The 21,710-nt window shown below is 37.7% G+C and overlaps 2 protein-coding genes across 6 annotated transcripts; one reads left to right on the top strand and one right to left on the bottom strand.

Moving 5' to 3' along the window:
• Window positions 1–8,351: 8,351 nt before the first annotated feature.
• On the top strand, window positions 8,352–16,678 carry LOC122013359 (receptor-like serine/threonine-protein kinase ALE2). Of its 5 annotated transcripts, none has more exons than XM_042569617.1 (13): window positions 8,352–8,827; window positions 10,354–10,482; window positions 10,629–10,697; window positions 10,936–11,037; window positions 11,135–11,263; window positions 12,092–12,166; window positions 12,247–12,348; window positions 12,437–12,541; window positions 12,675–13,046; window positions 13,401–13,679; window positions 13,945–14,334; window positions 15,314–15,557; window positions 15,652–16,678. In XM_042569617.1, the coding sequence occupies exons 2-13, from the start codon at window positions 10,362–10,364 to the stop codon at window positions 16,292–16,294; spliced, it is 2,631 nt and encodes an 876-aa protein (XP_042425551.1). In that variant the 5' UTR covers window positions 8,352–8,827; window positions 10,354–10,361; the 3' UTR covers window positions 16,295–16,678. The 5 variants fall into 5 exon arrangements, with proteins under 5 accessions (XP_042425551.1, XP_042425549.1, XP_042425550.1 ...); XM_042569615.1 differs by having other exon boundaries at window positions 8,352–8,895; window positions 10,632–10,697; XM_042569616.1 differs by having other exon boundaries at window positions 8,352–8,895; window positions 12,101–12,166.
• Window positions 16,679–16,843: 165 nt separating this feature from the next.
• On the bottom strand, window positions 16,844–20,181 carry LOC122015726 (ADP,ATP carrier protein 2, chloroplastic-like). The gene is made up of 5 exons (XM_042572746.1): window positions 19,141–20,181; window positions 18,643–18,909; window positions 18,407–18,550; window positions 17,973–18,320; window positions 16,844–17,594 (listed from the first exon to the last, which is right to left on the bottom strand). Exons 1-5 carry the CDS (start codon window positions 19,912–19,914, stop codon window positions 17,196–17,198), a joined length of 1,932 nt encoding a protein of 643 aa, XP_042428680.1. The 5' UTR covers window positions 19,915–20,181; the 3' UTR covers window positions 16,844–17,195.
• Window positions 20,182–21,710: the final 1,529 nt, after the last annotated feature.

Raw genomic sequence — 21,710 nt, 5'->3', positions numbered from 1 at the left:
TCCCTCTCTAGTCAGTTTAACATGGGCCAACAGTAATGAATTTTAATGAATAATCAGGAGAACATCTAATCACTCCCTCATTTAGAACCCAAGAGGGAGAAAGTTTGAAAGCAAAATTAAATACGAAAGGAAATCCATGTTAAGAGAAGGGTGAAGCCCCAAACTATTCAATGGAAGATATTTATTTTCTGCATGAAGACCTTGAGGAATTGACTCCTTGGTGTAGTGACACTCTGACACGGATGTTGGATGATTTGATCCCTCCAAGGAAAAAAATTATGGCCAAGAATTGCAAGGAATCTTTGTGCAAAGATAGAGATAATATCAGAGATTTGCTCTTATTAACATTAGTAGACGCCTTAAAGGAAAGTCTGAATTGTGGAGAAATGGCATAGTTAGGGCAAAGATTTGGTGAAATTCTTGGACTGGCACCAACATATAAGCAAATCAAAATGCTTGAGCAAAGTTCAACTATACCTAAAATTTTACCACCTCAAGTAGAACTCAAACCTCTACCCTCTAATCTTAGATATGAATTTCTTGTGATAATTAATACAAATCTGACTAAATTGGAGACCAAGAAGTTAATTAGAGAATTGAGCTTGCACAGAAAGGTAATTGGGTACATCATTGATGACATCAAGGGAATAGTCCTTCTTTATGCATGTATAGAATTTATTTGAAAATGACCACAAATGCTAAGTTGAACATCAAAGAAGGCTAAATCCTAATATGAAAGAGGTCGTCAGAAAAGAAGTACTCAAGCTACTGGATGTAGGGATCATTTATCCTATTTCTGATAGTGAGTGGGTGAATCCAGTACATATAGTTTCAAAAAAAAAAGGAGCAATGACGGTGATCAGGAATGAAAGCAATGAATTGATTCCAATAAGAGCAATCACTAGATGGCGAATGTGTATTGACTACCGAAAGTTACATAACAAAACTAGAAAGGATTATTTCCCTCTTCCCTTTATTGATCAAATGTTTGAAAGATTTGTCAAACATTCTTACTTCTATTATTTAGATGGGTATTCTAGGTTTTATCAAATTCTAATACATCCTTATAATCAAGAGAAAACTACTTTTACATGCCCATATGGAATTTTTGCATATCGACGAATACCTTTTGGGTTATGTAATGCCCCAGCCACCTTTCAACGTTGTATGATGATAATCTTTTAAGATTTAATAGAAGATATTATGGAAGTTTTTATGGATAATTTCTCAGTGTATGAAACCAACTTTGATACATGTCTATCAAATTTGTCTAGAGTTCTTCAGAGATGTGAAAAAGTGAATTTGGTTCTAATTGGGAAAAATGTCACTTCATGGTAACTGAAAGAATTATTTTGGGACATAAAATCTCTGAATATGGAATTGAGGTTGACCAAGCAAAGGTACAAGTAATTGAGAAACTCCCACCACCAATCGATATAAAGGAAATAAGAAGCTTTTTGGGACATGAGTGGTTTTACTGAAGATTTATAAAGAATTTCTCAAACTTTCCACACCATTAACTAACCTTCTAGTTAAGGATATGGAATTTTGCTTCAATAAAGATTGCCTATAAGCCTTTGAGAAAATCAAAAGTGCCCTCATCACAGCTCTAATAATCCATGCACCAGATTGAGAACTCCCATTCAAATTATGTGTGATGCCAGTAATTTTACTTAGGAGCAGTATTGGGGTAAAGAAAGGAAAATAAACTACATGTCATCCACTATGCCAGTAAGACCTTAGATGATGCCCAAATCAACTATACTACTGCAAAAAAGGAGTTGTTAGCAATGATCTTTGCATTTGATAACTTTAGATCATACTTGGTGGGTTCAAAAGTTATAGTCTACACGGATCATGCAGTGATACAGTATTTGCTTAGTAAGAAGGATGTTAAACTGTGGCTCATCATATGAATATTACTTCTTTAGGAATTCAATGTGGAAATTTGGGACAAGAAAGGGGCGGAAAACTTCGTAATGGATCACTTGTCACGGATACATCAAAACGAAGTAGGAAAAGTAGGGGATGAGTTACCAATTGACAATTCTTTTCTGAATGAGCATCTTCTAGTTATTTCTTGTGAAAATGTACCTTGGTACGCCAACATTGCAAACTATCTAGCCAGCAAGATTCTCCCATCGAACCTTACCAACAGAGGAAGAAATTTCTCAATGATGTTAAGTACTATGTATGCGATGAACCACTATTGTACAAAAAATGTGGTGATGCAATTTATCAGAGATGCATGCCCGAAGATGAGGCCAAGAAGATTCTCTATCACTGTCTTTCATTATTATACGAAGGGCACCTAGGTATTTTGAAACTGCGACCAAAGTTTTACAAGCCGGATTCTTTTGACCCCTCTTGTTTAAGGATGCATGAGATTATGTTTGATCATGTGATCGGTGTCAAAAGACCGGAAACATTACCAAGTGACATGAAATATCACTTAACTATATTCTGGAAGTCGAGTTATTTAATGTTTGTGGAATTGACTTGATGGGGGCATTTTCGTCATCCTATGGCAACTACTACATCTTAGTTGTTGTTGACTATGTGTCTAAATGAGTTAAATCCTTCGCATCTCCCACGTGTGATACCAAGATGGTGATCAAAATGTTCAAGAAAATAATATTTCCTCAATTTGGAGTTCCCCGAGCAGTTATAAGTGACGGAGAATCTCACTTCATTAAGAGACAATTTGAGACCTTACTGAAAATGTATGGTGTAAGTCATAAAGTCACAACACCATATCATTCATAAACAAGTGGATAAGTTAAAATTTCAAATAGAGAAATATTAGAAAAAATAGTGTCAACGTCAAGGAAAGATTGGACCCTTAAGTTAGATGAAGCTTTGTGGGCATATCGAACCGCCTATAAGTTACCAATCAGAATGGCACCCTTCCAGTTAGTGTATAGAAAGCTCTACCACCTTCCAGTGGAGTTGGAGCATAAGGTCTATTGGGCGATTCAACGGCTCAATTTCGATTTAAAGTCAGTTGGGAAGAAAAGAAAACTTTAGCTGAATGAACTAGACGAGCTAAGAATGGATTCTTATGAAAATGCTAGGTCTTACAAGGAGAGAACAAAAACATAGCATGATAGACACATCACAAGATGAAAATTTCAAGAAGGAGAACTGTTTTTGCTATTCAATTCAAGGTTGAAAATTTTTCTTGGAAAATTGAAATCGTGATGGATAGGACCTACATAATAAATAAGGTATACCCTTTTGAAGCAGTGGATATCTGGAGCGAGGAATTAGGAACTATTAAAGTGAATGGGCAGAGACTGAAAAGATATTTCCTTGGAATACCAATTGAGGGAAAGGAACGACTACATCTATCTGAACCCCGTCCTCTGGATTGAGTATCATGGGTCCAGCTCATGAACTTAAACAAGTCCTTCTTGGGAGGCAACCCAAGAGTTTCTTTACATTGTTCTTCCTTTTCTTCTAGATTTTAGATTTTGTTGAGTTTAATTTATTAATTTCATTTTCAGGGATTTGGAGAATAAATATCTCTAGAGAGCAAGTACCTAAGGTAAGGCCGTGTGGATTCATGCGGTCGTGTATCCATTGGCCGAAGACACACACGGTGTGGTCATGAGGACTCACACGACTGTGTGAATCACCTAAAGTCACACACGGTATGACCATATTAATAGACACGGTCGTGTCATGTGATGTGCGCCTGTGTTTATATTGCTCTGCTAGGGCATGAACGAGTGCTTTAGCACATGGTCGTGCCGCCGCCAACACACCTAGCACTCCCCCCCATTCCTCAACTTCTTCCTTCAATTCTTTCCATACATCATTCCCACTCTTTTTAGAGATTTTTCCCTACCTTCGACTAGGCATCATCCTCATTCAAGATGATGAAAGGGTCTATGCCAAAGAAGAAAGATGTGTTATTAAACAAAGGCAAAGAAAAAAGTGATGCTTCAAGGGAATCTAATGTATGCTTCAAAGGTACATCTAATAACTTTGATATTATCTTTAAGAATGATGAGCAGAAATGTTGATTTGATTCATTGGTGAAGTGTTCCATTGTGGGTATTAAATATTTAGATATTGAAACCTTGGAGGTTCTAGGTCTCAAAGATGATGTTGAATGCCTCTTCAAGAGAATAGGTTGGAATAATTTTATGTGTATGAATTATCCAATATATCCTAGAATAGTTTTAGAAATTTTAGACTCCATTAATTTTCATGATATTTATGGGGATGGAGTAGTTACATTTCGATTGCTTAATGATGTCTACAAATGGACTCTTGGTGATTTTAATGCATGTTTTGATTTGCTAAAAATGGAACATGGATAATACATCCTAACTTTAGTAGTCTAACTGTATGAAAATCAATTAGTGGAATATTACTCCCCTCTAGAGCTGCTAGTATCATTAATCCAATTTTTGTTATCTTCATTTAGTTATGAGGATTACAATATTTGGACATGATGAAAGTTACAGATTGGTACGTGAAGTTGAATTATATTGTTTATGGGTAATGTTGGAAGAAATTCCAATGAGCACGGGGTTTCATTTTTTGAAACACCTAGTGAAGTTAGGAAGATCTTCTTTCACTAGCCCTATTATTTTGGGAGAGTTACTTAACCACATGGAAGTGGTTTTGGGTTGTGATCTAGATGGATTAGAAATGGTGGACAATACCCAAGAAATTGATCTAAATACATGTTTGACAATACACATAATATGATGAGATGATTATGGGTTTAGTTTTATTTTGAAACACAATTTTCCCTTACATTTTTCAAATCCTGAATTATCCACCATTCGCATTAAAGAAAATTGGTTGTTATCTAATTCCAATAAATATCTCATCCCTCTTCCTATAGTACCCTTCGCAGATGTTCCTTCGAATAGCTATGATCTTGCTAGGTTTAATTTTCATGAGTTTCTCCCCCTCTTAGACGTTCTTCATCATGACCACACTCTACAAATAAATCTGTTGGAGACACATAAAGTTATGCCTGATGAACAATTTCAATGTTTGTGAAACTATTTTAAGAGTGAGAGAGAGTTGTTTCAGGTGATGACTAAATTTATGCATGACCAAAGAGAGAAATGGAAGGGAAATAAAGACTTTAGGGGAAGCATGAGACAAGTTCACATTGAAATGGATGTCATAAAAGTTCAGTTTGTTTTAGTTGTTAGTTGTTGGAAATAAAGACTTTATTTCATGCATGAGACAAGAGCTTGGAAACTCTCGTTGTACATGAGTTTCCAGGCTTCTTCGACTTTCCCCCTCCATCACCTTATTGATTTCATTGGGACGATGAAAAGTTCAACTCTGGGGGGAGTTGTATATTTATACATATTTATTGCCTTTCCATTATAGTTTTTAGTTTCACTTTGCTTGCTGCATTTTGTTTGCTTTGCTTCAATCTTGCTTGTTTTGCTTCAGTTTGAGTTCAGTTTGTTTTAGTTGTTTTGTTTATTTATATTTGTTGTTTCCATGGCATTTGAATGCCTCAATCTTCACCTTACTACTAACTTGTCCGATAGTAAAATTTCTAGCACGTTTATTGTTTAGACTGTGTTGTTGCATAAAATAATACTAGTATATTTTATAAGCTATTTTACTCTATCCCTAGTAACATGAAGTGAGCAATGCATTGTGTTGAGAAAAATTTGAGGAATGGTCTAATTTAAGGACCTCATTTCACTTTGCCTAAGTTTAGATAGTTGAAAACTCTAAAAATAGTCATGATTCATAGAACTTGTCAATACTTGAGTACCCATGGTGACTTTTCAAATTACATCTTGATTATTAGATGATGCTCGAATCATGTAAGGTCGCTTGAAAAAAATTAAAATATCCCTACATTTGCATCTTTGCATATGTGTTAATGTTACATTTAAAGCAATAAAAAAATAATGAATAAGAGATATAAAAAAATAATTATCGTGAGTAGAACCTAATAATTTACCCCTTTGAAATTAAGTTAGATTACTGAGAAAATAAATGTTATGTTTTCCTTGATATCGAGCACGTTTTTGAGACCATGGATAGATTGAGAAAGATGAATCCAGTGTGTGACAGGTAAGTATCTATCGTTGGGAACACAAAGAACATAGCTATATGACGAACTTGATGCATCAATTTGTTGTGGGGATCAGCGAAACCTGATCACTCGTTGCACCATGAGCTCTTTTAATTCTTGCAATGTATTTTTCATATAACTAGGAATAGGAGTTTCTAAGTCTTGAAAATTTTCCAAGTTAGTCGGCTCAACATGTTGAACTTGAAGTAGTTCGTTTATCGTTGGGAACACAAAGAACATAGCTATATGACGAACTTGATGCATCAATTTGTTGTGGGGATCAGAGAAACCTGATCACTCGTTGCACCATGAGCTCTTTTAATTCTTGCAATGTATTTTTCATATAACTTGGAATAGGAGTTTCTAAGTCTTGAAAATTTTCCAAGTTAGTCGGCTCAACATGTTGAACTTGAAGTAGTTTGTTTATCGTTGAATCATCTTGAAATCCTGATGAGCTCTGATGTACTTGAAAAGATTGTTCAACACATTACATACTTTTATAATCAAACTGTTGATGACCCATCCAATCTTTATTATATTGCTAAGGTGGGTCGGGAATATATTGATGTGTATTTCCATACTCGAACCCGGAATGACCCATTCAACCATAATCAGACGTATTTAAAAATATTTTGTGCATAACTTGTTATTGTCCAAATTTCTCATTCGCTTCATATTAGACTGTTATCAATTGCTCAATCATCTTCTATAAAATTAGACTTGTATGGTTGTTGTTGAGGCAGTGAATACTGGAGTTCCATAGGTACAATATTAACTTATTAAAAGATGTGTAAACAAGACAGATGAGATGAACTGTCACAAACTCTACAAGCGTACTTTACTTGATTAGTACCAAAATTATAAGTTTCATTAATGGTCGCTTGTGGCTGAAGCGTGTTCATTAATTAAAACTTTATTTTAATAGTCTTTTGAATCCCTTTGTTTTCCTGAATGCTTTGTGTGTTGGCTCGATGATAAAGCTCGATATGAGGCATGACTAGTCAATGTTGAGCCTTTTTTAACTTCATTCTTCATTTTTCTTGACCATATGAGTACACCCGTGTCATAGGACATGACTAGAGCTTACTCCTTGCTCCAATTTCATATTCCAAGGAGTTTATGTTTTATTTTTGCTCCAAAAATACATCCTATCAATCAAAACAAGTAAACAACAGTTCTCTGAACCAAAAGAGTAAAAATAACGAAATCACATAGAAATAGAGTGTGATAATATAAATCATGCTCATGAAATGCAAGTAAATGTACGATAATTAATGCATAGAAATATATATAATCTACGCTCATCACTTGAATCCATGTTTCCCACTCACATCCGGAGGCATATGACACGGGTTGAGCTAGGGGAGCTAGGAGTGATTGACCTAAAAGAGCTAGTAAGACCAAGCTAGAGGAAATAGGTGAGACCGTACTAGAGAAGTCTGGTGAGACCGAGCTAGAGGGACTGATTGAGACTAAACGAAGACATGTGAGATGCAATTGGTGGAGCCTGATGAGACCGAATGGGAGGAATCAAGTGAAACCGAACTAGAGGAGTCGAGTGAGACCAAGTTAAATGAATCTGACCTCGACTCAAATTTATCTTGATCTGAGCTAATCTTTTGACTTATATCTCAACTTGACTTTTGACCTGCTATGTCATGTATAGGCCCCTTATCCGCCACATCAGTCATCAAATACATTTTGTAAAAAATATTTGACCACCGAAGATTCAATTAGGGAAATCAAGTGTGTAATAATATTAATTTATCACATGATTTCAAGGTTTCTACAATCGTCCAATACTTTTTGTTCAAATTCAATTGACTAGAGTCATTGATTGACCAACTGCTATCATTTCCCATCAATTAGGCAATTGACTGATGATTTAAATAGTAATAAATATTTGGGGTACCTAAGAAAGCAAGTGCATATTTTAATAAATTCAAAAGTAAGATGCATCATCATTCATCGCTTCCCGAATTTACGTTACTGATGAAAAATTATGGTTGGATCGAATTCTTCGAAAAAGCAAGATTAATCCATTTCATCAAGTTGCTAATATAAGAAATGCCATTTCATCTTACTTATATTATTATAATTAGTTTTATTTGTCCCTGTTTATTGCAATTGAGTTAATTAGAATTAATAGATCTTTAGTAATACAAATTGTCTTAACGACTCTGCAAATACAATATTTCAATTCTGAAGGATGAATATGTAAACATGCACCTAAATAAAATAAACATTTTGTTTCTTTTTGTAAAATGCTTATAAAATCCATGGCTGTTTCTTTGCCGGCACTCCTTCACCGAACTCATCCAGTCGCCGTCTCTTCCTCTCAGCTCGCCAAGGCAATGCCCACCTCCGCCCAAGAAATCTCTTGCGTTTCTCCCTAAGATTTCCTCTTTTGGTATCCACTCCTGGCTTGAGGGATCCGCAAACCTCCTGTTTCATGGTTGCAGTTCCTCTTCTTTGATGGGAAAATCACTCCTACAGGGTTTCTTCTTGGAACCCCACTTTCCTCTTTCTTCCTCTCCACCTACTTCGCGTTGCTGTTTTGGCTGTAAGTTTCCTCTCAACCAACATGCCTTGGACTGATTTTACCTGCTCCAGTTCGTGTTGATGCGCCATTGTGCTACGCACCATGAGGACTGAGGAGAGCTTGAAAGACGGGGCTTTGCCACAAGAGTAGAGCTTGGAGAGATATGTGAAGGCTTAGTGGATCTCGTAGTCTGGTGACGGCAGGATGTATCGAAGGTGCGAGCTTTCTTGTCGGTGGATCTTTTGTGTTCTGGCCGTTTCTTCATCGATTTGTAGACTGGAAGGTATTGTATTCTGGTATTGTCTTCCTCTTCCTGATTTTGATACTGAGCGAACAGTTGGTTTGCTTTATGGGGAAAACAAGATCTGATTGCGGAAACCATAACGGGATATCTTAGTATGGATATTATTTAGTCGATGTTTGCTGGAATTTTGAGACGGTGTAAACGTTTCTCTACTTCTGAACGCAACTTTTATGAACATTGATTCTTCCACGATTTATTGTAAATTCCTTTTTTTTTCCCTTGTGAAAATGTGTTATCGTAGTTTTGATATCCTAGATTTTCAATATATATGGTGGTCTTGATGAACTATCTCCTATCCTTCCACTTGAATAGTAATCATGTAATATAAATAGAATGGTTTAAATCATAGTTCGAGATACTTTCATGGTTGGTTTTGCACAGGGCTTGCACGTTAACTATCTTTCTCTTCAAATAATTTTTGAACCGGGTCAAATCATAGTTGAATGGATGTTTTTCTTCATATTGTGTACTGTTATATTTTACACGAAAAGAAAGTTTTGCAGCTGTGCAATAAACGTTAGGTTTGTGAATTTGTATATAGATATTTTCACAGAGGTTAGAAGTTTGTTTTTTAAAATCTTACTGACAATATTGTAATACTTTCTTTATTAAACTTTTATTTAGTCACAATGCCTTATGAATTTACTGTCTTCATCAATGATGACTCATTCAACTGCCTTCAAGCTTAAAACTTTAGTTCATCTTGCATCATTATAGGAAGTCAAGTTTTCACTTCGATACATATTTTCCAAAGACTTGGCCGATCAAGTATAATATGAATTGAGGATCACTACTTGTGGATGTCTGGAAATCATTCTATCAGTACAGTATAGATAACATAAGCTTATATCGTAAAGCAACACAACTGGAGAATCTGTTTAAACGTTTTGCTATCAGTATGTTATTTTCTTTGCTTCATTTGCTTCGCTGACCAATGTGCCTCCACTTCTGAATGGAACTTATGTACATCTTGAAGTCTGTGGTTGGTTTCCAGTTGAAATTGAACTCTATGTTGATCCCTCTCAACTGGGTCTGTTATCAGATTTGGACATATACTTGTTGCCATGATCTGCATTGCTCCTAAGTTACTGACCCCAAAGCTTCCCTCAAACTCAAGTACTTATACTTCCTAACATGCTTTGTCAATTTACAAAACCACTTATACACTAGAACAGAAGTTTTTGAATTTGACAGCTTATACCACCACTTATTTCAGAGACCTCTTCTTCTTGTCTTGAAACTGTAGGCACACTTCTAATTTATGTCAAATACCTGAGAAAATTAAGTACACAAACACAGGTCAAGTGTGGGCGACACTTAACACTGCAAGTGCTGCTTAATGCTTATTCGGCATGGAGTTCTCCATGCTTGCCAAAAAATTTGTACCTATAATGGTGTATTTCCTAATCAAAATCACATATTGCATTTTTCTCACAGGGCTTAGCATGCCTATTGCACCAGTTTCATCACCCTACTCTTCACAGGGAAAAGATATAGAAAGCCATTCTGTACAAATTGGGAATTCTGAGAGAGAATTGGCACCTAGTTCAGTCACTTTCCTCAAAGGTATTCCTGGTTTAGTACCTACAGCTGAGGCCTCGCAATGTGATTCAAATCTTGTGACAGTAGTTGTTCATATACAAATAATGATGTGCTTCCTGGTTCCCTCCCATTTATGCTATTGTCAACTGCTTCATCTGTTTTTCCCATAGCAGGTCATAAGAGGTCAACAGCTAGCATTCCAAATGGAAAGCATCGACCAAATTCTCTTGTGGCTTCAGGTTGAGCTTATACCAACACTATTAATGGGATACTTCCTGAACTGATCTTACTACATTTCCTTTGTTTAAGCAAGTACCAAGTAGGAAGTTCCTTTTTTCACTGCTATTCTGTGGGTGCCATTGTTTATGAATGCCTGAGTGGTTGCCCAGATGTATTGCTATTCATGGATGCATTTGAATTGATTTGATTTCACCTGCGTATGCCACAAGTCTTATTTACATTGCTGCACAACTATAGGTCTTCCAAGATTCTCAAATCCAAGTCCATCCAACAAGCCACCAATTGTACCAAAAGTAGCTCCAACAACTGCATTTGCTACACCCAATAACAAACTTCATGGTGAGCATATTCTGATATCCATTCTTACAAAATATCTTGTAAAATTTTGGTTTAGTTCCTGATTAAATAGGTCAATGATTAAACTTAAGGTTTGCAGGATCTGCATCATCATCTAAATCAATTACCAGTCATGGCCATAGGGGGAAGAGCTTTGGCATGCTAGTTGCTTCCCCACCAATCGATACTCAGAGGGATATATCTCCAACATATAACTCACCCTCAAAAGGTATTTAGAAAAAAAAATGGAACATTGTATATTAATTTTGAAAATTGAACCATAAGCTCAATAAATGTCCTTCCCTTCAAATCTGCATACCGTGCTTTATTGTGACATCTACTTAAATCCTTATTTTGAATTCAAACCTAATGGGAGACTGAAATGCACTCTCATAATATTTCCGTTAAATCCCCATAGGGTATAGCTATACATGCCATCAGCACCTTCTCTGTACTTCCAATTAAGAATTAATGCTTGATTTACTCACTCAAATTGGATTGATATTTTTGTTAGCAGATATCATAATTTGGGGGCATTTCCTAATATATGCTGATGATGTGCTCAAGCCCTATGGTGATTTGCAATGATGATGATCAGCTGGAGCATGTTGCACCTAACATAGGCCCCTGTTTCATTTCACTTGTCATACGTGGATGTTACTATGTCCATTCTCATATGTCGTGCACCTAAGACACATGGTCTATATGGATGTTTTCATCCAAGTCATTGAAAGTTAACCAATCCATTCCTATTCCTTTAGGATCCTTTCACCAACATAATGTAGGACTAGTCAAACTTTCACAGTGGATATTTTAATATCACACTCCACCTACGATAGTAACATATTTGTGGGCTTTCTTCTCGATTGCATTTCGAGGAAATGGATAACTACAAAAGTGAGTTGTAGACCCTGACTTTGTGTAATTTATTTCCTTATTCCTCCTGTTAGTCCTTGCAGGAGGTTATGATTGAAGTGTTTAAATCATTTGCATTGCACATATTGCCTCTCAACTTTCGGTAATCATATATTCGTTTTTTGTTTTGGTTTTTCTGAAGCTCCTACAGTCATTCCAGCTCCTGATGTCTTCCCTAAGCATAAACAAAATCATGCTTCTCTACCATCTTATCAAGGTAGTAACTAATTCATAATATGGAAAGAAGAAGAATCTTAAATGTAGAACTGAAATGTTCAATCCTGTTCCATTATGCAGCCCCTTCTTTGGCTCCTATCCTGCCTCCAGCTCCTTCACCATCACCATCACCATCACCATCACCATCACCATCGCCATTAATAAATTCTGGATCTAATCAAGGTACATTTCAGCCTTGTATTTTTTTTATTTATTGACAATCTATGGAGATTCACTGTTTCTCCACTCTTGTTTATGTTTGTCCTGACAGGGTTAGGCCATTCTCCCAAAATTTCTCCATCTGGCTCTACTTGGACCTCAAAAGCAGTCCCACCAATGCCTATATGGTTGCTACCACCTCCACCTCCTAATTTGGGTAGTTCATCTTGCTCATAAGCCGTAATTGAATCCATCTTTATCCTCTTTGATGTTTGGTATATTTGACTGGTAAAGGATATATGTAGTATGTTTTGTCTAAGTGTTGACAAGTCACTTTTATTTTTCTGCAGTTTGTAGTATGTTGGCATGTGCAGAGCCTTACACAAATCCACCTCCTGGATCGCCATGCATGTGTGTATTGCCAATCAGAGTTGGACTTTGTCTCAGTGTCACTTTATATACCTTTTTTCCTCTGGTCTCTGAGTTTGCCCAAGAAATTTCCTATGGAATCTATATGAAGCAAAGTCAAGTGCGCATTATGGGAGCAAATGTTGCCAGTGAGCAGCCTGAGAACACAATCGTTCTCATTGATTTGGTGCCTAGTGAACAGAAGTTTGATAATATTACAGCATTGTTGACATTTGAGAAGTTCTGGAATAAGGATATTGTCATAAACAAATCACTTTTTGGTAATTATGCTGTATTATATGTTATTTATCCAGGTACGCATCTTCTTCATTGTCTTTATATGCTGGTAATTATTATAATGCTAATATTTGCTTCCAAATTCAGTAATTAAAAATTTTTATTGGTTCATAGTTACAACTTTCTTCAAATTCGTACTTGTCACTCATTTATCTATGGGATGTCACTGTACCTTAGTAATTTTGCTAAAGGCCAAAATTTATTAAATTGGAAGGTTAGAATTTCTGGGCTGAACACTTTTGCTATGAAAAGTGTTTCTTAATGCACTCTCTCTTACATTTTCTTTGAATAATTTTTTAAAGGTACTAAAAACGCGATAAAGTAAATACAGCATTCTACTTGTTGTCTTCCAATTCTGCTAATCCTTGCAGGACTTCCTCCCTCACCACCTAGAGCTCCTGTTGGCATTAACATTAGCGGGGAATTTGACAATAACAACAATGGCAGGACAATGAAGCCTCTAGGAGTCGATGTGAGAAAACAAAAACAAAAGACCAGCAGGAATTGGACTCCCGTTATTGTTCTTTCATCATTTACAGCGTTAATATTGTGTGTGGGGGCTATATGGCTTCTGTTGAAGCATCAAGGTCACAGTCATCTGCCTGAAATAGATCTTCATAAAACACTTTCTTTATTTGGGAAATCACCAGGTATGCTCCTCCGAAGTTCAATAAATTGTTTTCTTATCTTACTAGAACTTGTATTTGTTAGATAACCGATACAACAACAACAGTCAAGTCTTATTCCACTAGGTGGGGTCGGCTATTTGTTAGATAACAGATTTAAAAAAAAAAAACACCTTTTAGGATAAATTGATTACTGAAAATGGTAGCTAATGCCATTTATGCAAATGTAAACATCCTTTCTTTCTCTCTTAGATGTTTTGCTTCTTCCAAATGATTGACAAATATGCAGGTACAAGACACATCATATTAGGAAGTAAGCTTTTTTCAGAATCAGCTTCCATTTGCTCTAGTGTCACAACATATAATGGATCAGCAAAGACATTTACTTTAGCTGAGATTGAGAGAGCTACAAACAGATTTGATGAAGCCAGAGTTATTGGAGAAGGTGGTTTTGGCCGTGTCTATCATGGTGCACTTGAAGATGGAATTCAGGTTGCTGTAAAGGTCCTTAAGAGAAATGACCAGCAAGGTGGACGAGAGTTTTTGGCTGAGGTTGAGATGCTTAGCCGTTTGCATCACAGGAACTTAGTCAAGCTGATTGGCATTTGCATTGAGGATTATACACGGTGCCTTGTCTATGAACTAATCCCAAATGGTAGCGTGGAATCTCATTTACATGGTAAGTGAATGAAGGCTTTTTCTTTATCAAGTGTCATTATATTTTAATTACCCAATTAGTTTGTCAACTTTATATGACTCCATGGTTTCGACTGTTAATAAGTATCGATCAAGATGCCAACACATGTTTTGGTTGCCAACCAATATTGATATTTTGTCAGCACGAGTAAACATCATTGTGTCTCTTGTGCTAATGCAAGCTTAGTAGTTCAACTAAGATAGAGCCATCTTGACTCGTCACCTAATTTCACACAGGTTTGGTGGTATCAAGTGAGATAGGCCTATTTTGACCAGTTTTGAATGTAACTAGTCGAGATATGAACATTCTCTTCTCATTTCTCATCCAATGATTCTGTTTGCTAATCACGGAGTGGAGATGAAACACTATATAAAGAGAGGGAGGAGAAGCACCAAATGAATCGAAAGACGTTAATGACAGTAAAAAAGAACCATTGACGCTCAGAGAAATTAAGTATTGACCTATTCTAATTTCAACTCTCAATAGTTGAGATATATATTTATGGATACATGGAGAAATCATTCAATACTAGATGACCTCAGAGTGTTATTTAATTTGGAGTTTAAAAAAATTCATGGGGTTAATCTCACTGGATCACTAGGATGTTACAAGATATAATCCTTCCATTCAATGTATATTGTTGTTCTATTTTTATTTAATTGTCTCTACAATTGCTAAGGCTTAGATTTGTAATAAACAAGTTAAGTCGAAGAGAATTACAAAATAAATTTGGTTTAAGTTGGTATTGGCACACATCAAAGAGTGCCAAAGCATGCCTGAGTGTAGCACAGTATGAACACCATATTATTTTATACAGAGACTGATACTCTAACACAGAATAATACTCTTAACCTTGTAAGACTCTATTTTCTTTTGTTTGGATGTCATCATCTATTGAAGAAACAGCCAAGTGTACCATAAATTTAATTTTGCTTCACATATAAGAACTGATTCTAAGCAGGTGTAGACAAGAAAACTGCTCCACTTGACTGGAATGCTCGTATGAAAATTGCACTTGGTGCAGCTCGAGGCCTTGCTTATTTGCATGAGGATTCGAGCCCTGGGGTTATACATCGCGATTTCAAGTCCAGTAACATCTTGTTGGAGAATGATTATACCCCTAAGGTGTCTGATTTTGGTCTGGCTCGAACTGCCTTGGATGAGGGAAAATTGCATATCTCAACCCAAGTTATGGGAACCTTTGGGTAAGTTCTAAACTGTAGTCTTTTGCTATAACTGTCTTACACATCTTCAAACTAGCTGCATTAACCTAAAATGACTTGTGCCATGGTTTGTTAGATATGTTGCCCCGGAATATGCAATGACAGGGCACCTTCTCGTCAAGAGTGATGTCTATAGTTATGGTGTTGTGCTTCTTGAGTTGCTCACTGGTAGAAAGCCAGTCGACATGTTACGACCCTCAGGTCAGGAAAATCTGGTTACATGGGCTCGTCCTCTCCTTACGAATATGGATAATTTGAAGATGATCGTCGATCCAGTTCTTGCGACAAGTGTTCTGATAGATAGTGTGGCAAAAGTTGCAGCGATTGCATCAATGTGTGTCCAGCCTGAAGTCTCCCACCGCCCATTCATGGGTGAGGTAGTTCAGGCCTTAAAGTTGGTATATAACGAATGCAACCAGATTAATTTTACAACAAGAAGCTGCAACCAGGATGAGTTCTCAACTCAAGATGCAGGAGCTGGGGTCAGTAATCTATCATGTCTTGAATCTGAAAGGGTTCTATTGGAATTCGATGGGTTGGATAAATCAATATTTGATAAAGACGAAGCTAGTTCATTCCAATGGCACTCGGCCTCAGGCCCTTTGGCCATGACCAAGAGCAAAGAGTTTTGGCAAAGACTAAGAAGTTTTTCAACTGGAAGTGTGAGTGAGCCCAAAGCTCCAAATAGATTTGGCACAAGTTCAACTTATTGTAAATAGTTATCTTAGAAACTCTTTCTTAGCTATCATAAACCTTGATGATGAGCAAAAAGCAGAGCCGGGAATCAGATTCATAGCCAATTAAGGGATCAATCATGCAAGACTCTTGATAGTGAGGTCTCTACCTGGAACATGAGAGAATCTGCTGGGAGCTGATTGATCAGAACAGGTTGATTTTGCTTTGAATCTCAAAATTTTATCATTAATTGCTTGATTGTATGCTCTTTTCTTTTCTTTTTTTCCTTTTGTTTGGATGATCTGCCTATTCTTTGTCTTTCGCAAATAATTTTTTTAGGGTGTGTTTCCAATTTTGATGGTTGTATCCTCGAATGTTAAATATGTGAAACCATCAGAAATGATAGAGTTCTAAAAAAATTACGGCAATATTTGAGTAGGATTTGGTGATGATGAATGAAAGGAAATATGAACAATTAGAAATGATAGAATTGTAAGAAATTTAATATTTGTGTGATTAGGTGATGATGAATGAAAGAAAAGCTTAGAGACCGAAGAAAATAATTAAAGATTATGCTTTAACTTCCAAACCTCTTGGCTTAAATCTTTGCAAAGTAGTTAACCTTATTTGAATACTTGCATTAGCCCCAGTTGATAAGAAACAAACACAAGGTACATTTGCACATATTGTAAACTAAGAATAAGAAGAGTAAGAATTTAGCAAGTAGCTGTCGTAAAAGCATCCAACTATTTGGTATGCTTTACGAAGAGCTAATTTTGCCAACAAATACTTGACCCAACGAAATGTCGAACAGGCCAGCAGTCTTACTGAAACAGACAGGGAGAAGTTTCTCAAATGCCGCCTCCATGTTATTTGTATTTGATGCAACACTGATCTAATTTACCCCAGGCCTTCGACCTTTTATAGCTACTTGATAAGGTAATTTCACTGACCATGCTTACTGGAGGTCTCTGAGGTAGCCCCAGATTCCGGAATCGATTTGTGATTCAAAGGTGACCCATTGGATGAATTCCCGCCTTCTGCAGATTCAAGGGCGAGCAACTGTTCAGTTTCTTCTTTCGTTGCCTTGATGGAAGGTGTGTTGGATTTTTCTTTTAGCAATTTCTCCTTCTCAAGCTGCTCCTTAGCCAAGGGAGAGAACTGGGAGTCCAGGGATCTCGCAGCACCTAGCCATGCAAGAACAATCACCAGAAGAATTCCTCCTAGATACGGAGTCGAGTTAGCTAGAGAGCCAAATGTCAAAATCATGAATTGCTGGATCAGGGCGCCTCCCGACTTTCCCAAGGGGTTGCAGACGACGTCGATTGCGGCCTTCCCTTTAACCTGTGGTTTATTTGAAGGAAACAAGCAATAACTACATCAGTAAACCGAATATGAAAGCAATTGAACCGAGAAGAAGCAACTATTCTTTGCACTGTTGCAAGGATCAGATGACAGCGGGAACCAAAAGAAGTTGAACAGTGAGTTAAAGATAACTAGAATGAAGCCCATTAGTGGATCAAAGGGAGTAACATTATCATCAAGTGAAGTCACAATGCCTATCAAAGTGTATGCACCAACTTGTTACGTTATGATGCATAGAATTTCTAAGATAAGATACTTTATGAAAGAATGATCCAAACAACCTATACACATCACAATACTTGACCAATTTCTGAATTCTATCTAGTGATCGGAGAGAAATAAGGAGACAACGCTGACCTTCATCTCTTCGTCCAAAGGAATGTAAGCCATTTCTTTGCAAGGATCAAACAAGCTGTATTTGGCACTCTTGCTGAAAATATTCTGTAATGCGCCCACGTAAACAGCGGCAAGCAGAGGAGTCAGCCCAATACTTCCCAAGAGGGGAGCCAGAGGCTCACCGAACAAGATTAGTGAGAAGAACCCGACTCCGGTGAGAAGCAGAACTGTGGGAGTAACCATGGCTGCCACCCCCCAACCGAATTTTCGGAGAATCCACCGCCCTAGCAGCATCATTGTAAATGTTGCAATACCAGTAGCGGTTGAGAAATCACCCATGAAAGATGAATACTCATTTGGACTAGGAAACTGCCAAAGAAGCACACACAGGTAAGCTTGAAGAAACTATACCGTCGTGAATTGAATTCTACATAGCCATTGCACGAAAAGGTTACCTGTGCCTTGAGCTTCGATTTCCATGTGACTTCTACCAGGTTAATACTGATACCGTATGCGACCACTAAAGTGGCAAGATCCCTCACATATCTAGAGGACAGCAAAACCTTGAGGCTCTCGTTCATCCCTAGCTTTGGCTTTTCCTACACAGACAATGATCAAGATTAATAACCAATGTCCAAACAGAATATGCCTGCAAGAACAAACATGATTCTATGTTATTGCTGAAGCAAACCTTCTTCTTGCGGTTTGATCTTGGAAGCGATGGGTCGTTCACGATGAATTTGTTGGCACCCCAATAGATTCCAGATATTACAAACCCAAGAAGGACTACGATGCTCATCATTCCTTTCAGCGAAATTGCCCAGCCATCAACTCCTGGCCCCAAATTCTTACGTAGATTAGAGAAGTACTTTACCGTCCTCCCGGAGAAGATGAGGGCGATATTAGCTCCAAGTCCAAACAATGGGTAGAATTCTTTGGCTTCCTCGACAGTAGTAATCTGCAAGGGGAATAAGTTTTAAGCTTAGCAATAAGTCATGGAGCAAATGCCAACATTACGATCACAATACATAATGTGCAAGATAAGAGTGAACAATGGTAAATCAATCAATCTCTAAAAAAGGCTTCTGTTTCTTCATTGTCTGAACTGATAGTCATCGATCTCATTTCTGAAGTTATAGATTGTGAATTTAGAAATGGCAAGATCAAAACAATTCCAGATAGAAATCACCTGATTGGCAAACCCCCAGAAGAGGACCGAGATGACGACACTGCCCCACAGCTCGGCCATGACGTAGAAAAGGCAGAAGCTCCAAATCCTCAAAATCGCAACGGGGCCCAGGAAGCTCGGGCCGAGCGCCGCCAGCAGCCGATCTGCTAGCGCCGTGGGATGGATGGCATCTCGCATAGGGTACAGCAAGAAGGCAAATGCTCCAAAAAAGGCAATGAAGGGGAAGATCACGGTGTAGAACAATGCCTCCTTGGACAGCACGTTCGACAGCTTAGTGTACAGAAGCATGAACCCGATCGCCATCGGCAGGTTCACCCAGGTCTTCAGGAAAGGTATGATCTCGGCGCTGCTCCCCTTGGCCGTCACCACGAGCACGTCCTTGGTGTCCCTGAGAATGGTGTAGTTGAAAAGAATACAGAAGAACATGATCCCCAAAGGAACTATCTTCTTAAGGGTCGCAATTTCGACCCCCAACAACTTAGGCTTCTCCGCCTCGCCCTCCACGAACCCGGCGCCGCCGGTGGGAACCGCAGCTCCGGCGCTAAAAACCGGACCTTTCTTCTGTTTCCCATAAAGCGGAGACGAAAGGAGCAGTCTTTGGGGGTCGAAGGCAGCTCTCAGCCTCGGGAGCGATGGAGATCGCTCCTTCGAGTTAAAGCCGAGGACCGGGGAGGCGAAACGGGCGGCGGCGAAGGGGAGTCGGCGGCGGAAGGTGCGAGCTTGCGGTGCGGGAGGCAGCGAAAGGAGGCCCTGAGCTGAGATAACCCTCTCCATGTTTCCAAGCGAGGCGCTGAGGGATATCTGAGTAGCAGAGAGAAGCTTGAGCAGATTTGGGAATTCAATAACCAGAACCCAACAATCGTCACGAGGCAGTAAGAATCCCTTTTTTACTGGTTCTGTTCCTGAAGGGGATGGGAACAGGGAAGGAAGCAACCAAAGAAGAGGATTGAAATGCAGGAATTGATCCGTGGACGCAAGCAATGAATATGTTTGTGAGATTGAAGGCTTCGGTGTTGCGTCTCAAAAAAAGACTGTTTGATCCGATTTGCTTGGCATTTTGTCACCTCCACTGAATTTTTTCTTCCTCGTTCTTTCTTTCTGAACTTTTCATCAAATTATATTTGTCCTCTTTTGAATTTTTTGAGTTATACTATAATTATTTGATAATGTTTTTAATTGACACTATATATATATATTCAATTTATATCCATTAATTCTGAAATGATACGTTAAGTTTCATAACTATTAAAATAAATTAGGAAGTTGTTATAATTTATGGATGATCCAACATCAGTTCAAATCCTTTATCTATAAAATACAGGATGGATCATTCTCCATTATTGATGGAGAATGATGACATTATATGTAAAGTAAATGAGGGACATCGTTCTTCGTCAATAATGGAGAATGACCCATCCTCTAATTCACATTTTATGAATTAAAAAATTCATGCTCATCTAGCATTGTTAGTAATCCACTCATTAAAAGAAGTTCTTTAATTTATCAAAATTATGACAAGTTTTTGAGGTATAATCAACTGGAAAAATACATGTCGTTCCACCATTATCCAGCGCAAAAATTCTATTTGATCTTATTAGACTTATAGTATCTTACGTTAACTACTTTGTCTAACTCAATTACTTTGACGATAAACTATCGGTCTATTTGGACTAATACGACTAGTTCGATCATATTAATTAGTTAATTTATGGTGGTAAAAAGTGAATACTTCCATCCCCAGTACCTCCGTCAATTCGTCTCAAGGTCAACACGGAGAAGGTAATCACAAGCAACTACTAGCCTTTGGAATAGTAACTAGTATATAAGGAAGACATTTATCTCGACTTTATCGAGATTCAAATCCCAGACCTCATGATGACAACACCTTATGTGCTAGCCATTAGACTCATCCGAGGGAACATGTTAATTAGTTAATCCAGCTCGTTCGATCGTTTGACTTGATGTGCTTAATTGATCCGTCTATATTGTTTAACCAACTAAATAAATAAACTAGACTAATTGCTCACTCTAATTAAATGACCCAATCATTGACTCCATCGAGCCAACTGTCTGCTTGGATCAATTGGATTGATTGGCCTACCCATACTGATTGATTGGGTTGATTGGCTAGCCTAGACCCTAGATTATCGACCAAATTGACCTTTCTAAGCCAATTTGATTGTCCTAATCATTTATGTCAATCGGACCTAAAAGGCTCTACTAACTCATAGGTCGAACAAACCCACTTGACCCACCCAATATGATTGGACTGATTGACTGAATCAACCCATTCAAATGGATTGCCAACATGTTTGTTTGAGTCAATTTGATTTAATTGGCCAACTTGAATGATCTGATTGACCCATCTAGCTCTTCCTATGGGGCCCTACTAATATGCCTGATAGATTGATCATATTGATAGAGTCGCCTAGCCCAATCAACCCTCTACTAGTGCACTCAACCTAATAATTTGCTGGGCCTAACTAGAATTATCAAAATCAAGTAATCCACTTATAGTCCACTTAGACCGAACCCATCTAGCTCGGTCATTTAAATATATTATCTGAAGG

The sequence above is a fragment of the Zingiber officinale genome, chromosome 8B (assembly GCF_018446385.1).
Source record: "Zingiber officinale cultivar Zhangliang chromosome 8B, Zo_v1.1, whole genome shotgun sequence".
Taxonomy (NCBI): domain Eukaryota; kingdom Viridiplantae; phylum Streptophyta; class Magnoliopsida; order Zingiberales; family Zingiberaceae; genus Zingiber; species Zingiber officinale.
Note: the sequence above shows the minus strand (reverse complement) of the source record. Positions and strands in the feature narration are given on the sequence as shown.

What these genes read in the sequence shown, in the direction of transcription:
- LOC122013359 (XM_042569614.1), top strand. Translation starts at nt 8,817, where the DNA reads ATGTATCGAAGGTGCGAGCTTTCTTGTCGGTGGATCTTTTGTGTTCTG. An exon ending in AAATTCTGGATCTAATCAAG is followed by an intron (nt 12,349 to 12,436) that starts GTACATTTCAGC and finishes TTGTCCTGACAG; the next exon opens with GGTTAGGCCATTCTCCCAAA. An exon ending in ATTATATGTTATTTATCCAG is followed by an intron (nt 13,047 to 13,400) that starts GTACGCATCTTC and finishes TAATCCTTGCAG; the next exon opens with GACTTCCTCCCTCACCACCT.
- LOC122015726 (XM_042572746.1), bottom strand. Translation starts at nt 19,914, where the DNA reads ATGGAGAGGGTTATCTCAGCTCAGGGCCTCCTTTCGCTGCCTCCCGCA. An exon ending in GATCAAACCGCAAGAAGAAG is followed by an intron (nt 18,551 to 18,642) that starts GTTTGCTTCAGC and finishes TTGTCTGTGTAG; the next exon opens with GAAAAGCCAAAGCTAGGGAT. An exon ending in CTTTGGACGAAGAGATGAAG is followed by an intron (nt 17,595 to 17,972) that starts GTCAGCGTTGTC and finishes AATAAACCACAG; the next exon opens with GTTAAAGGGAAGGCCGCAAT.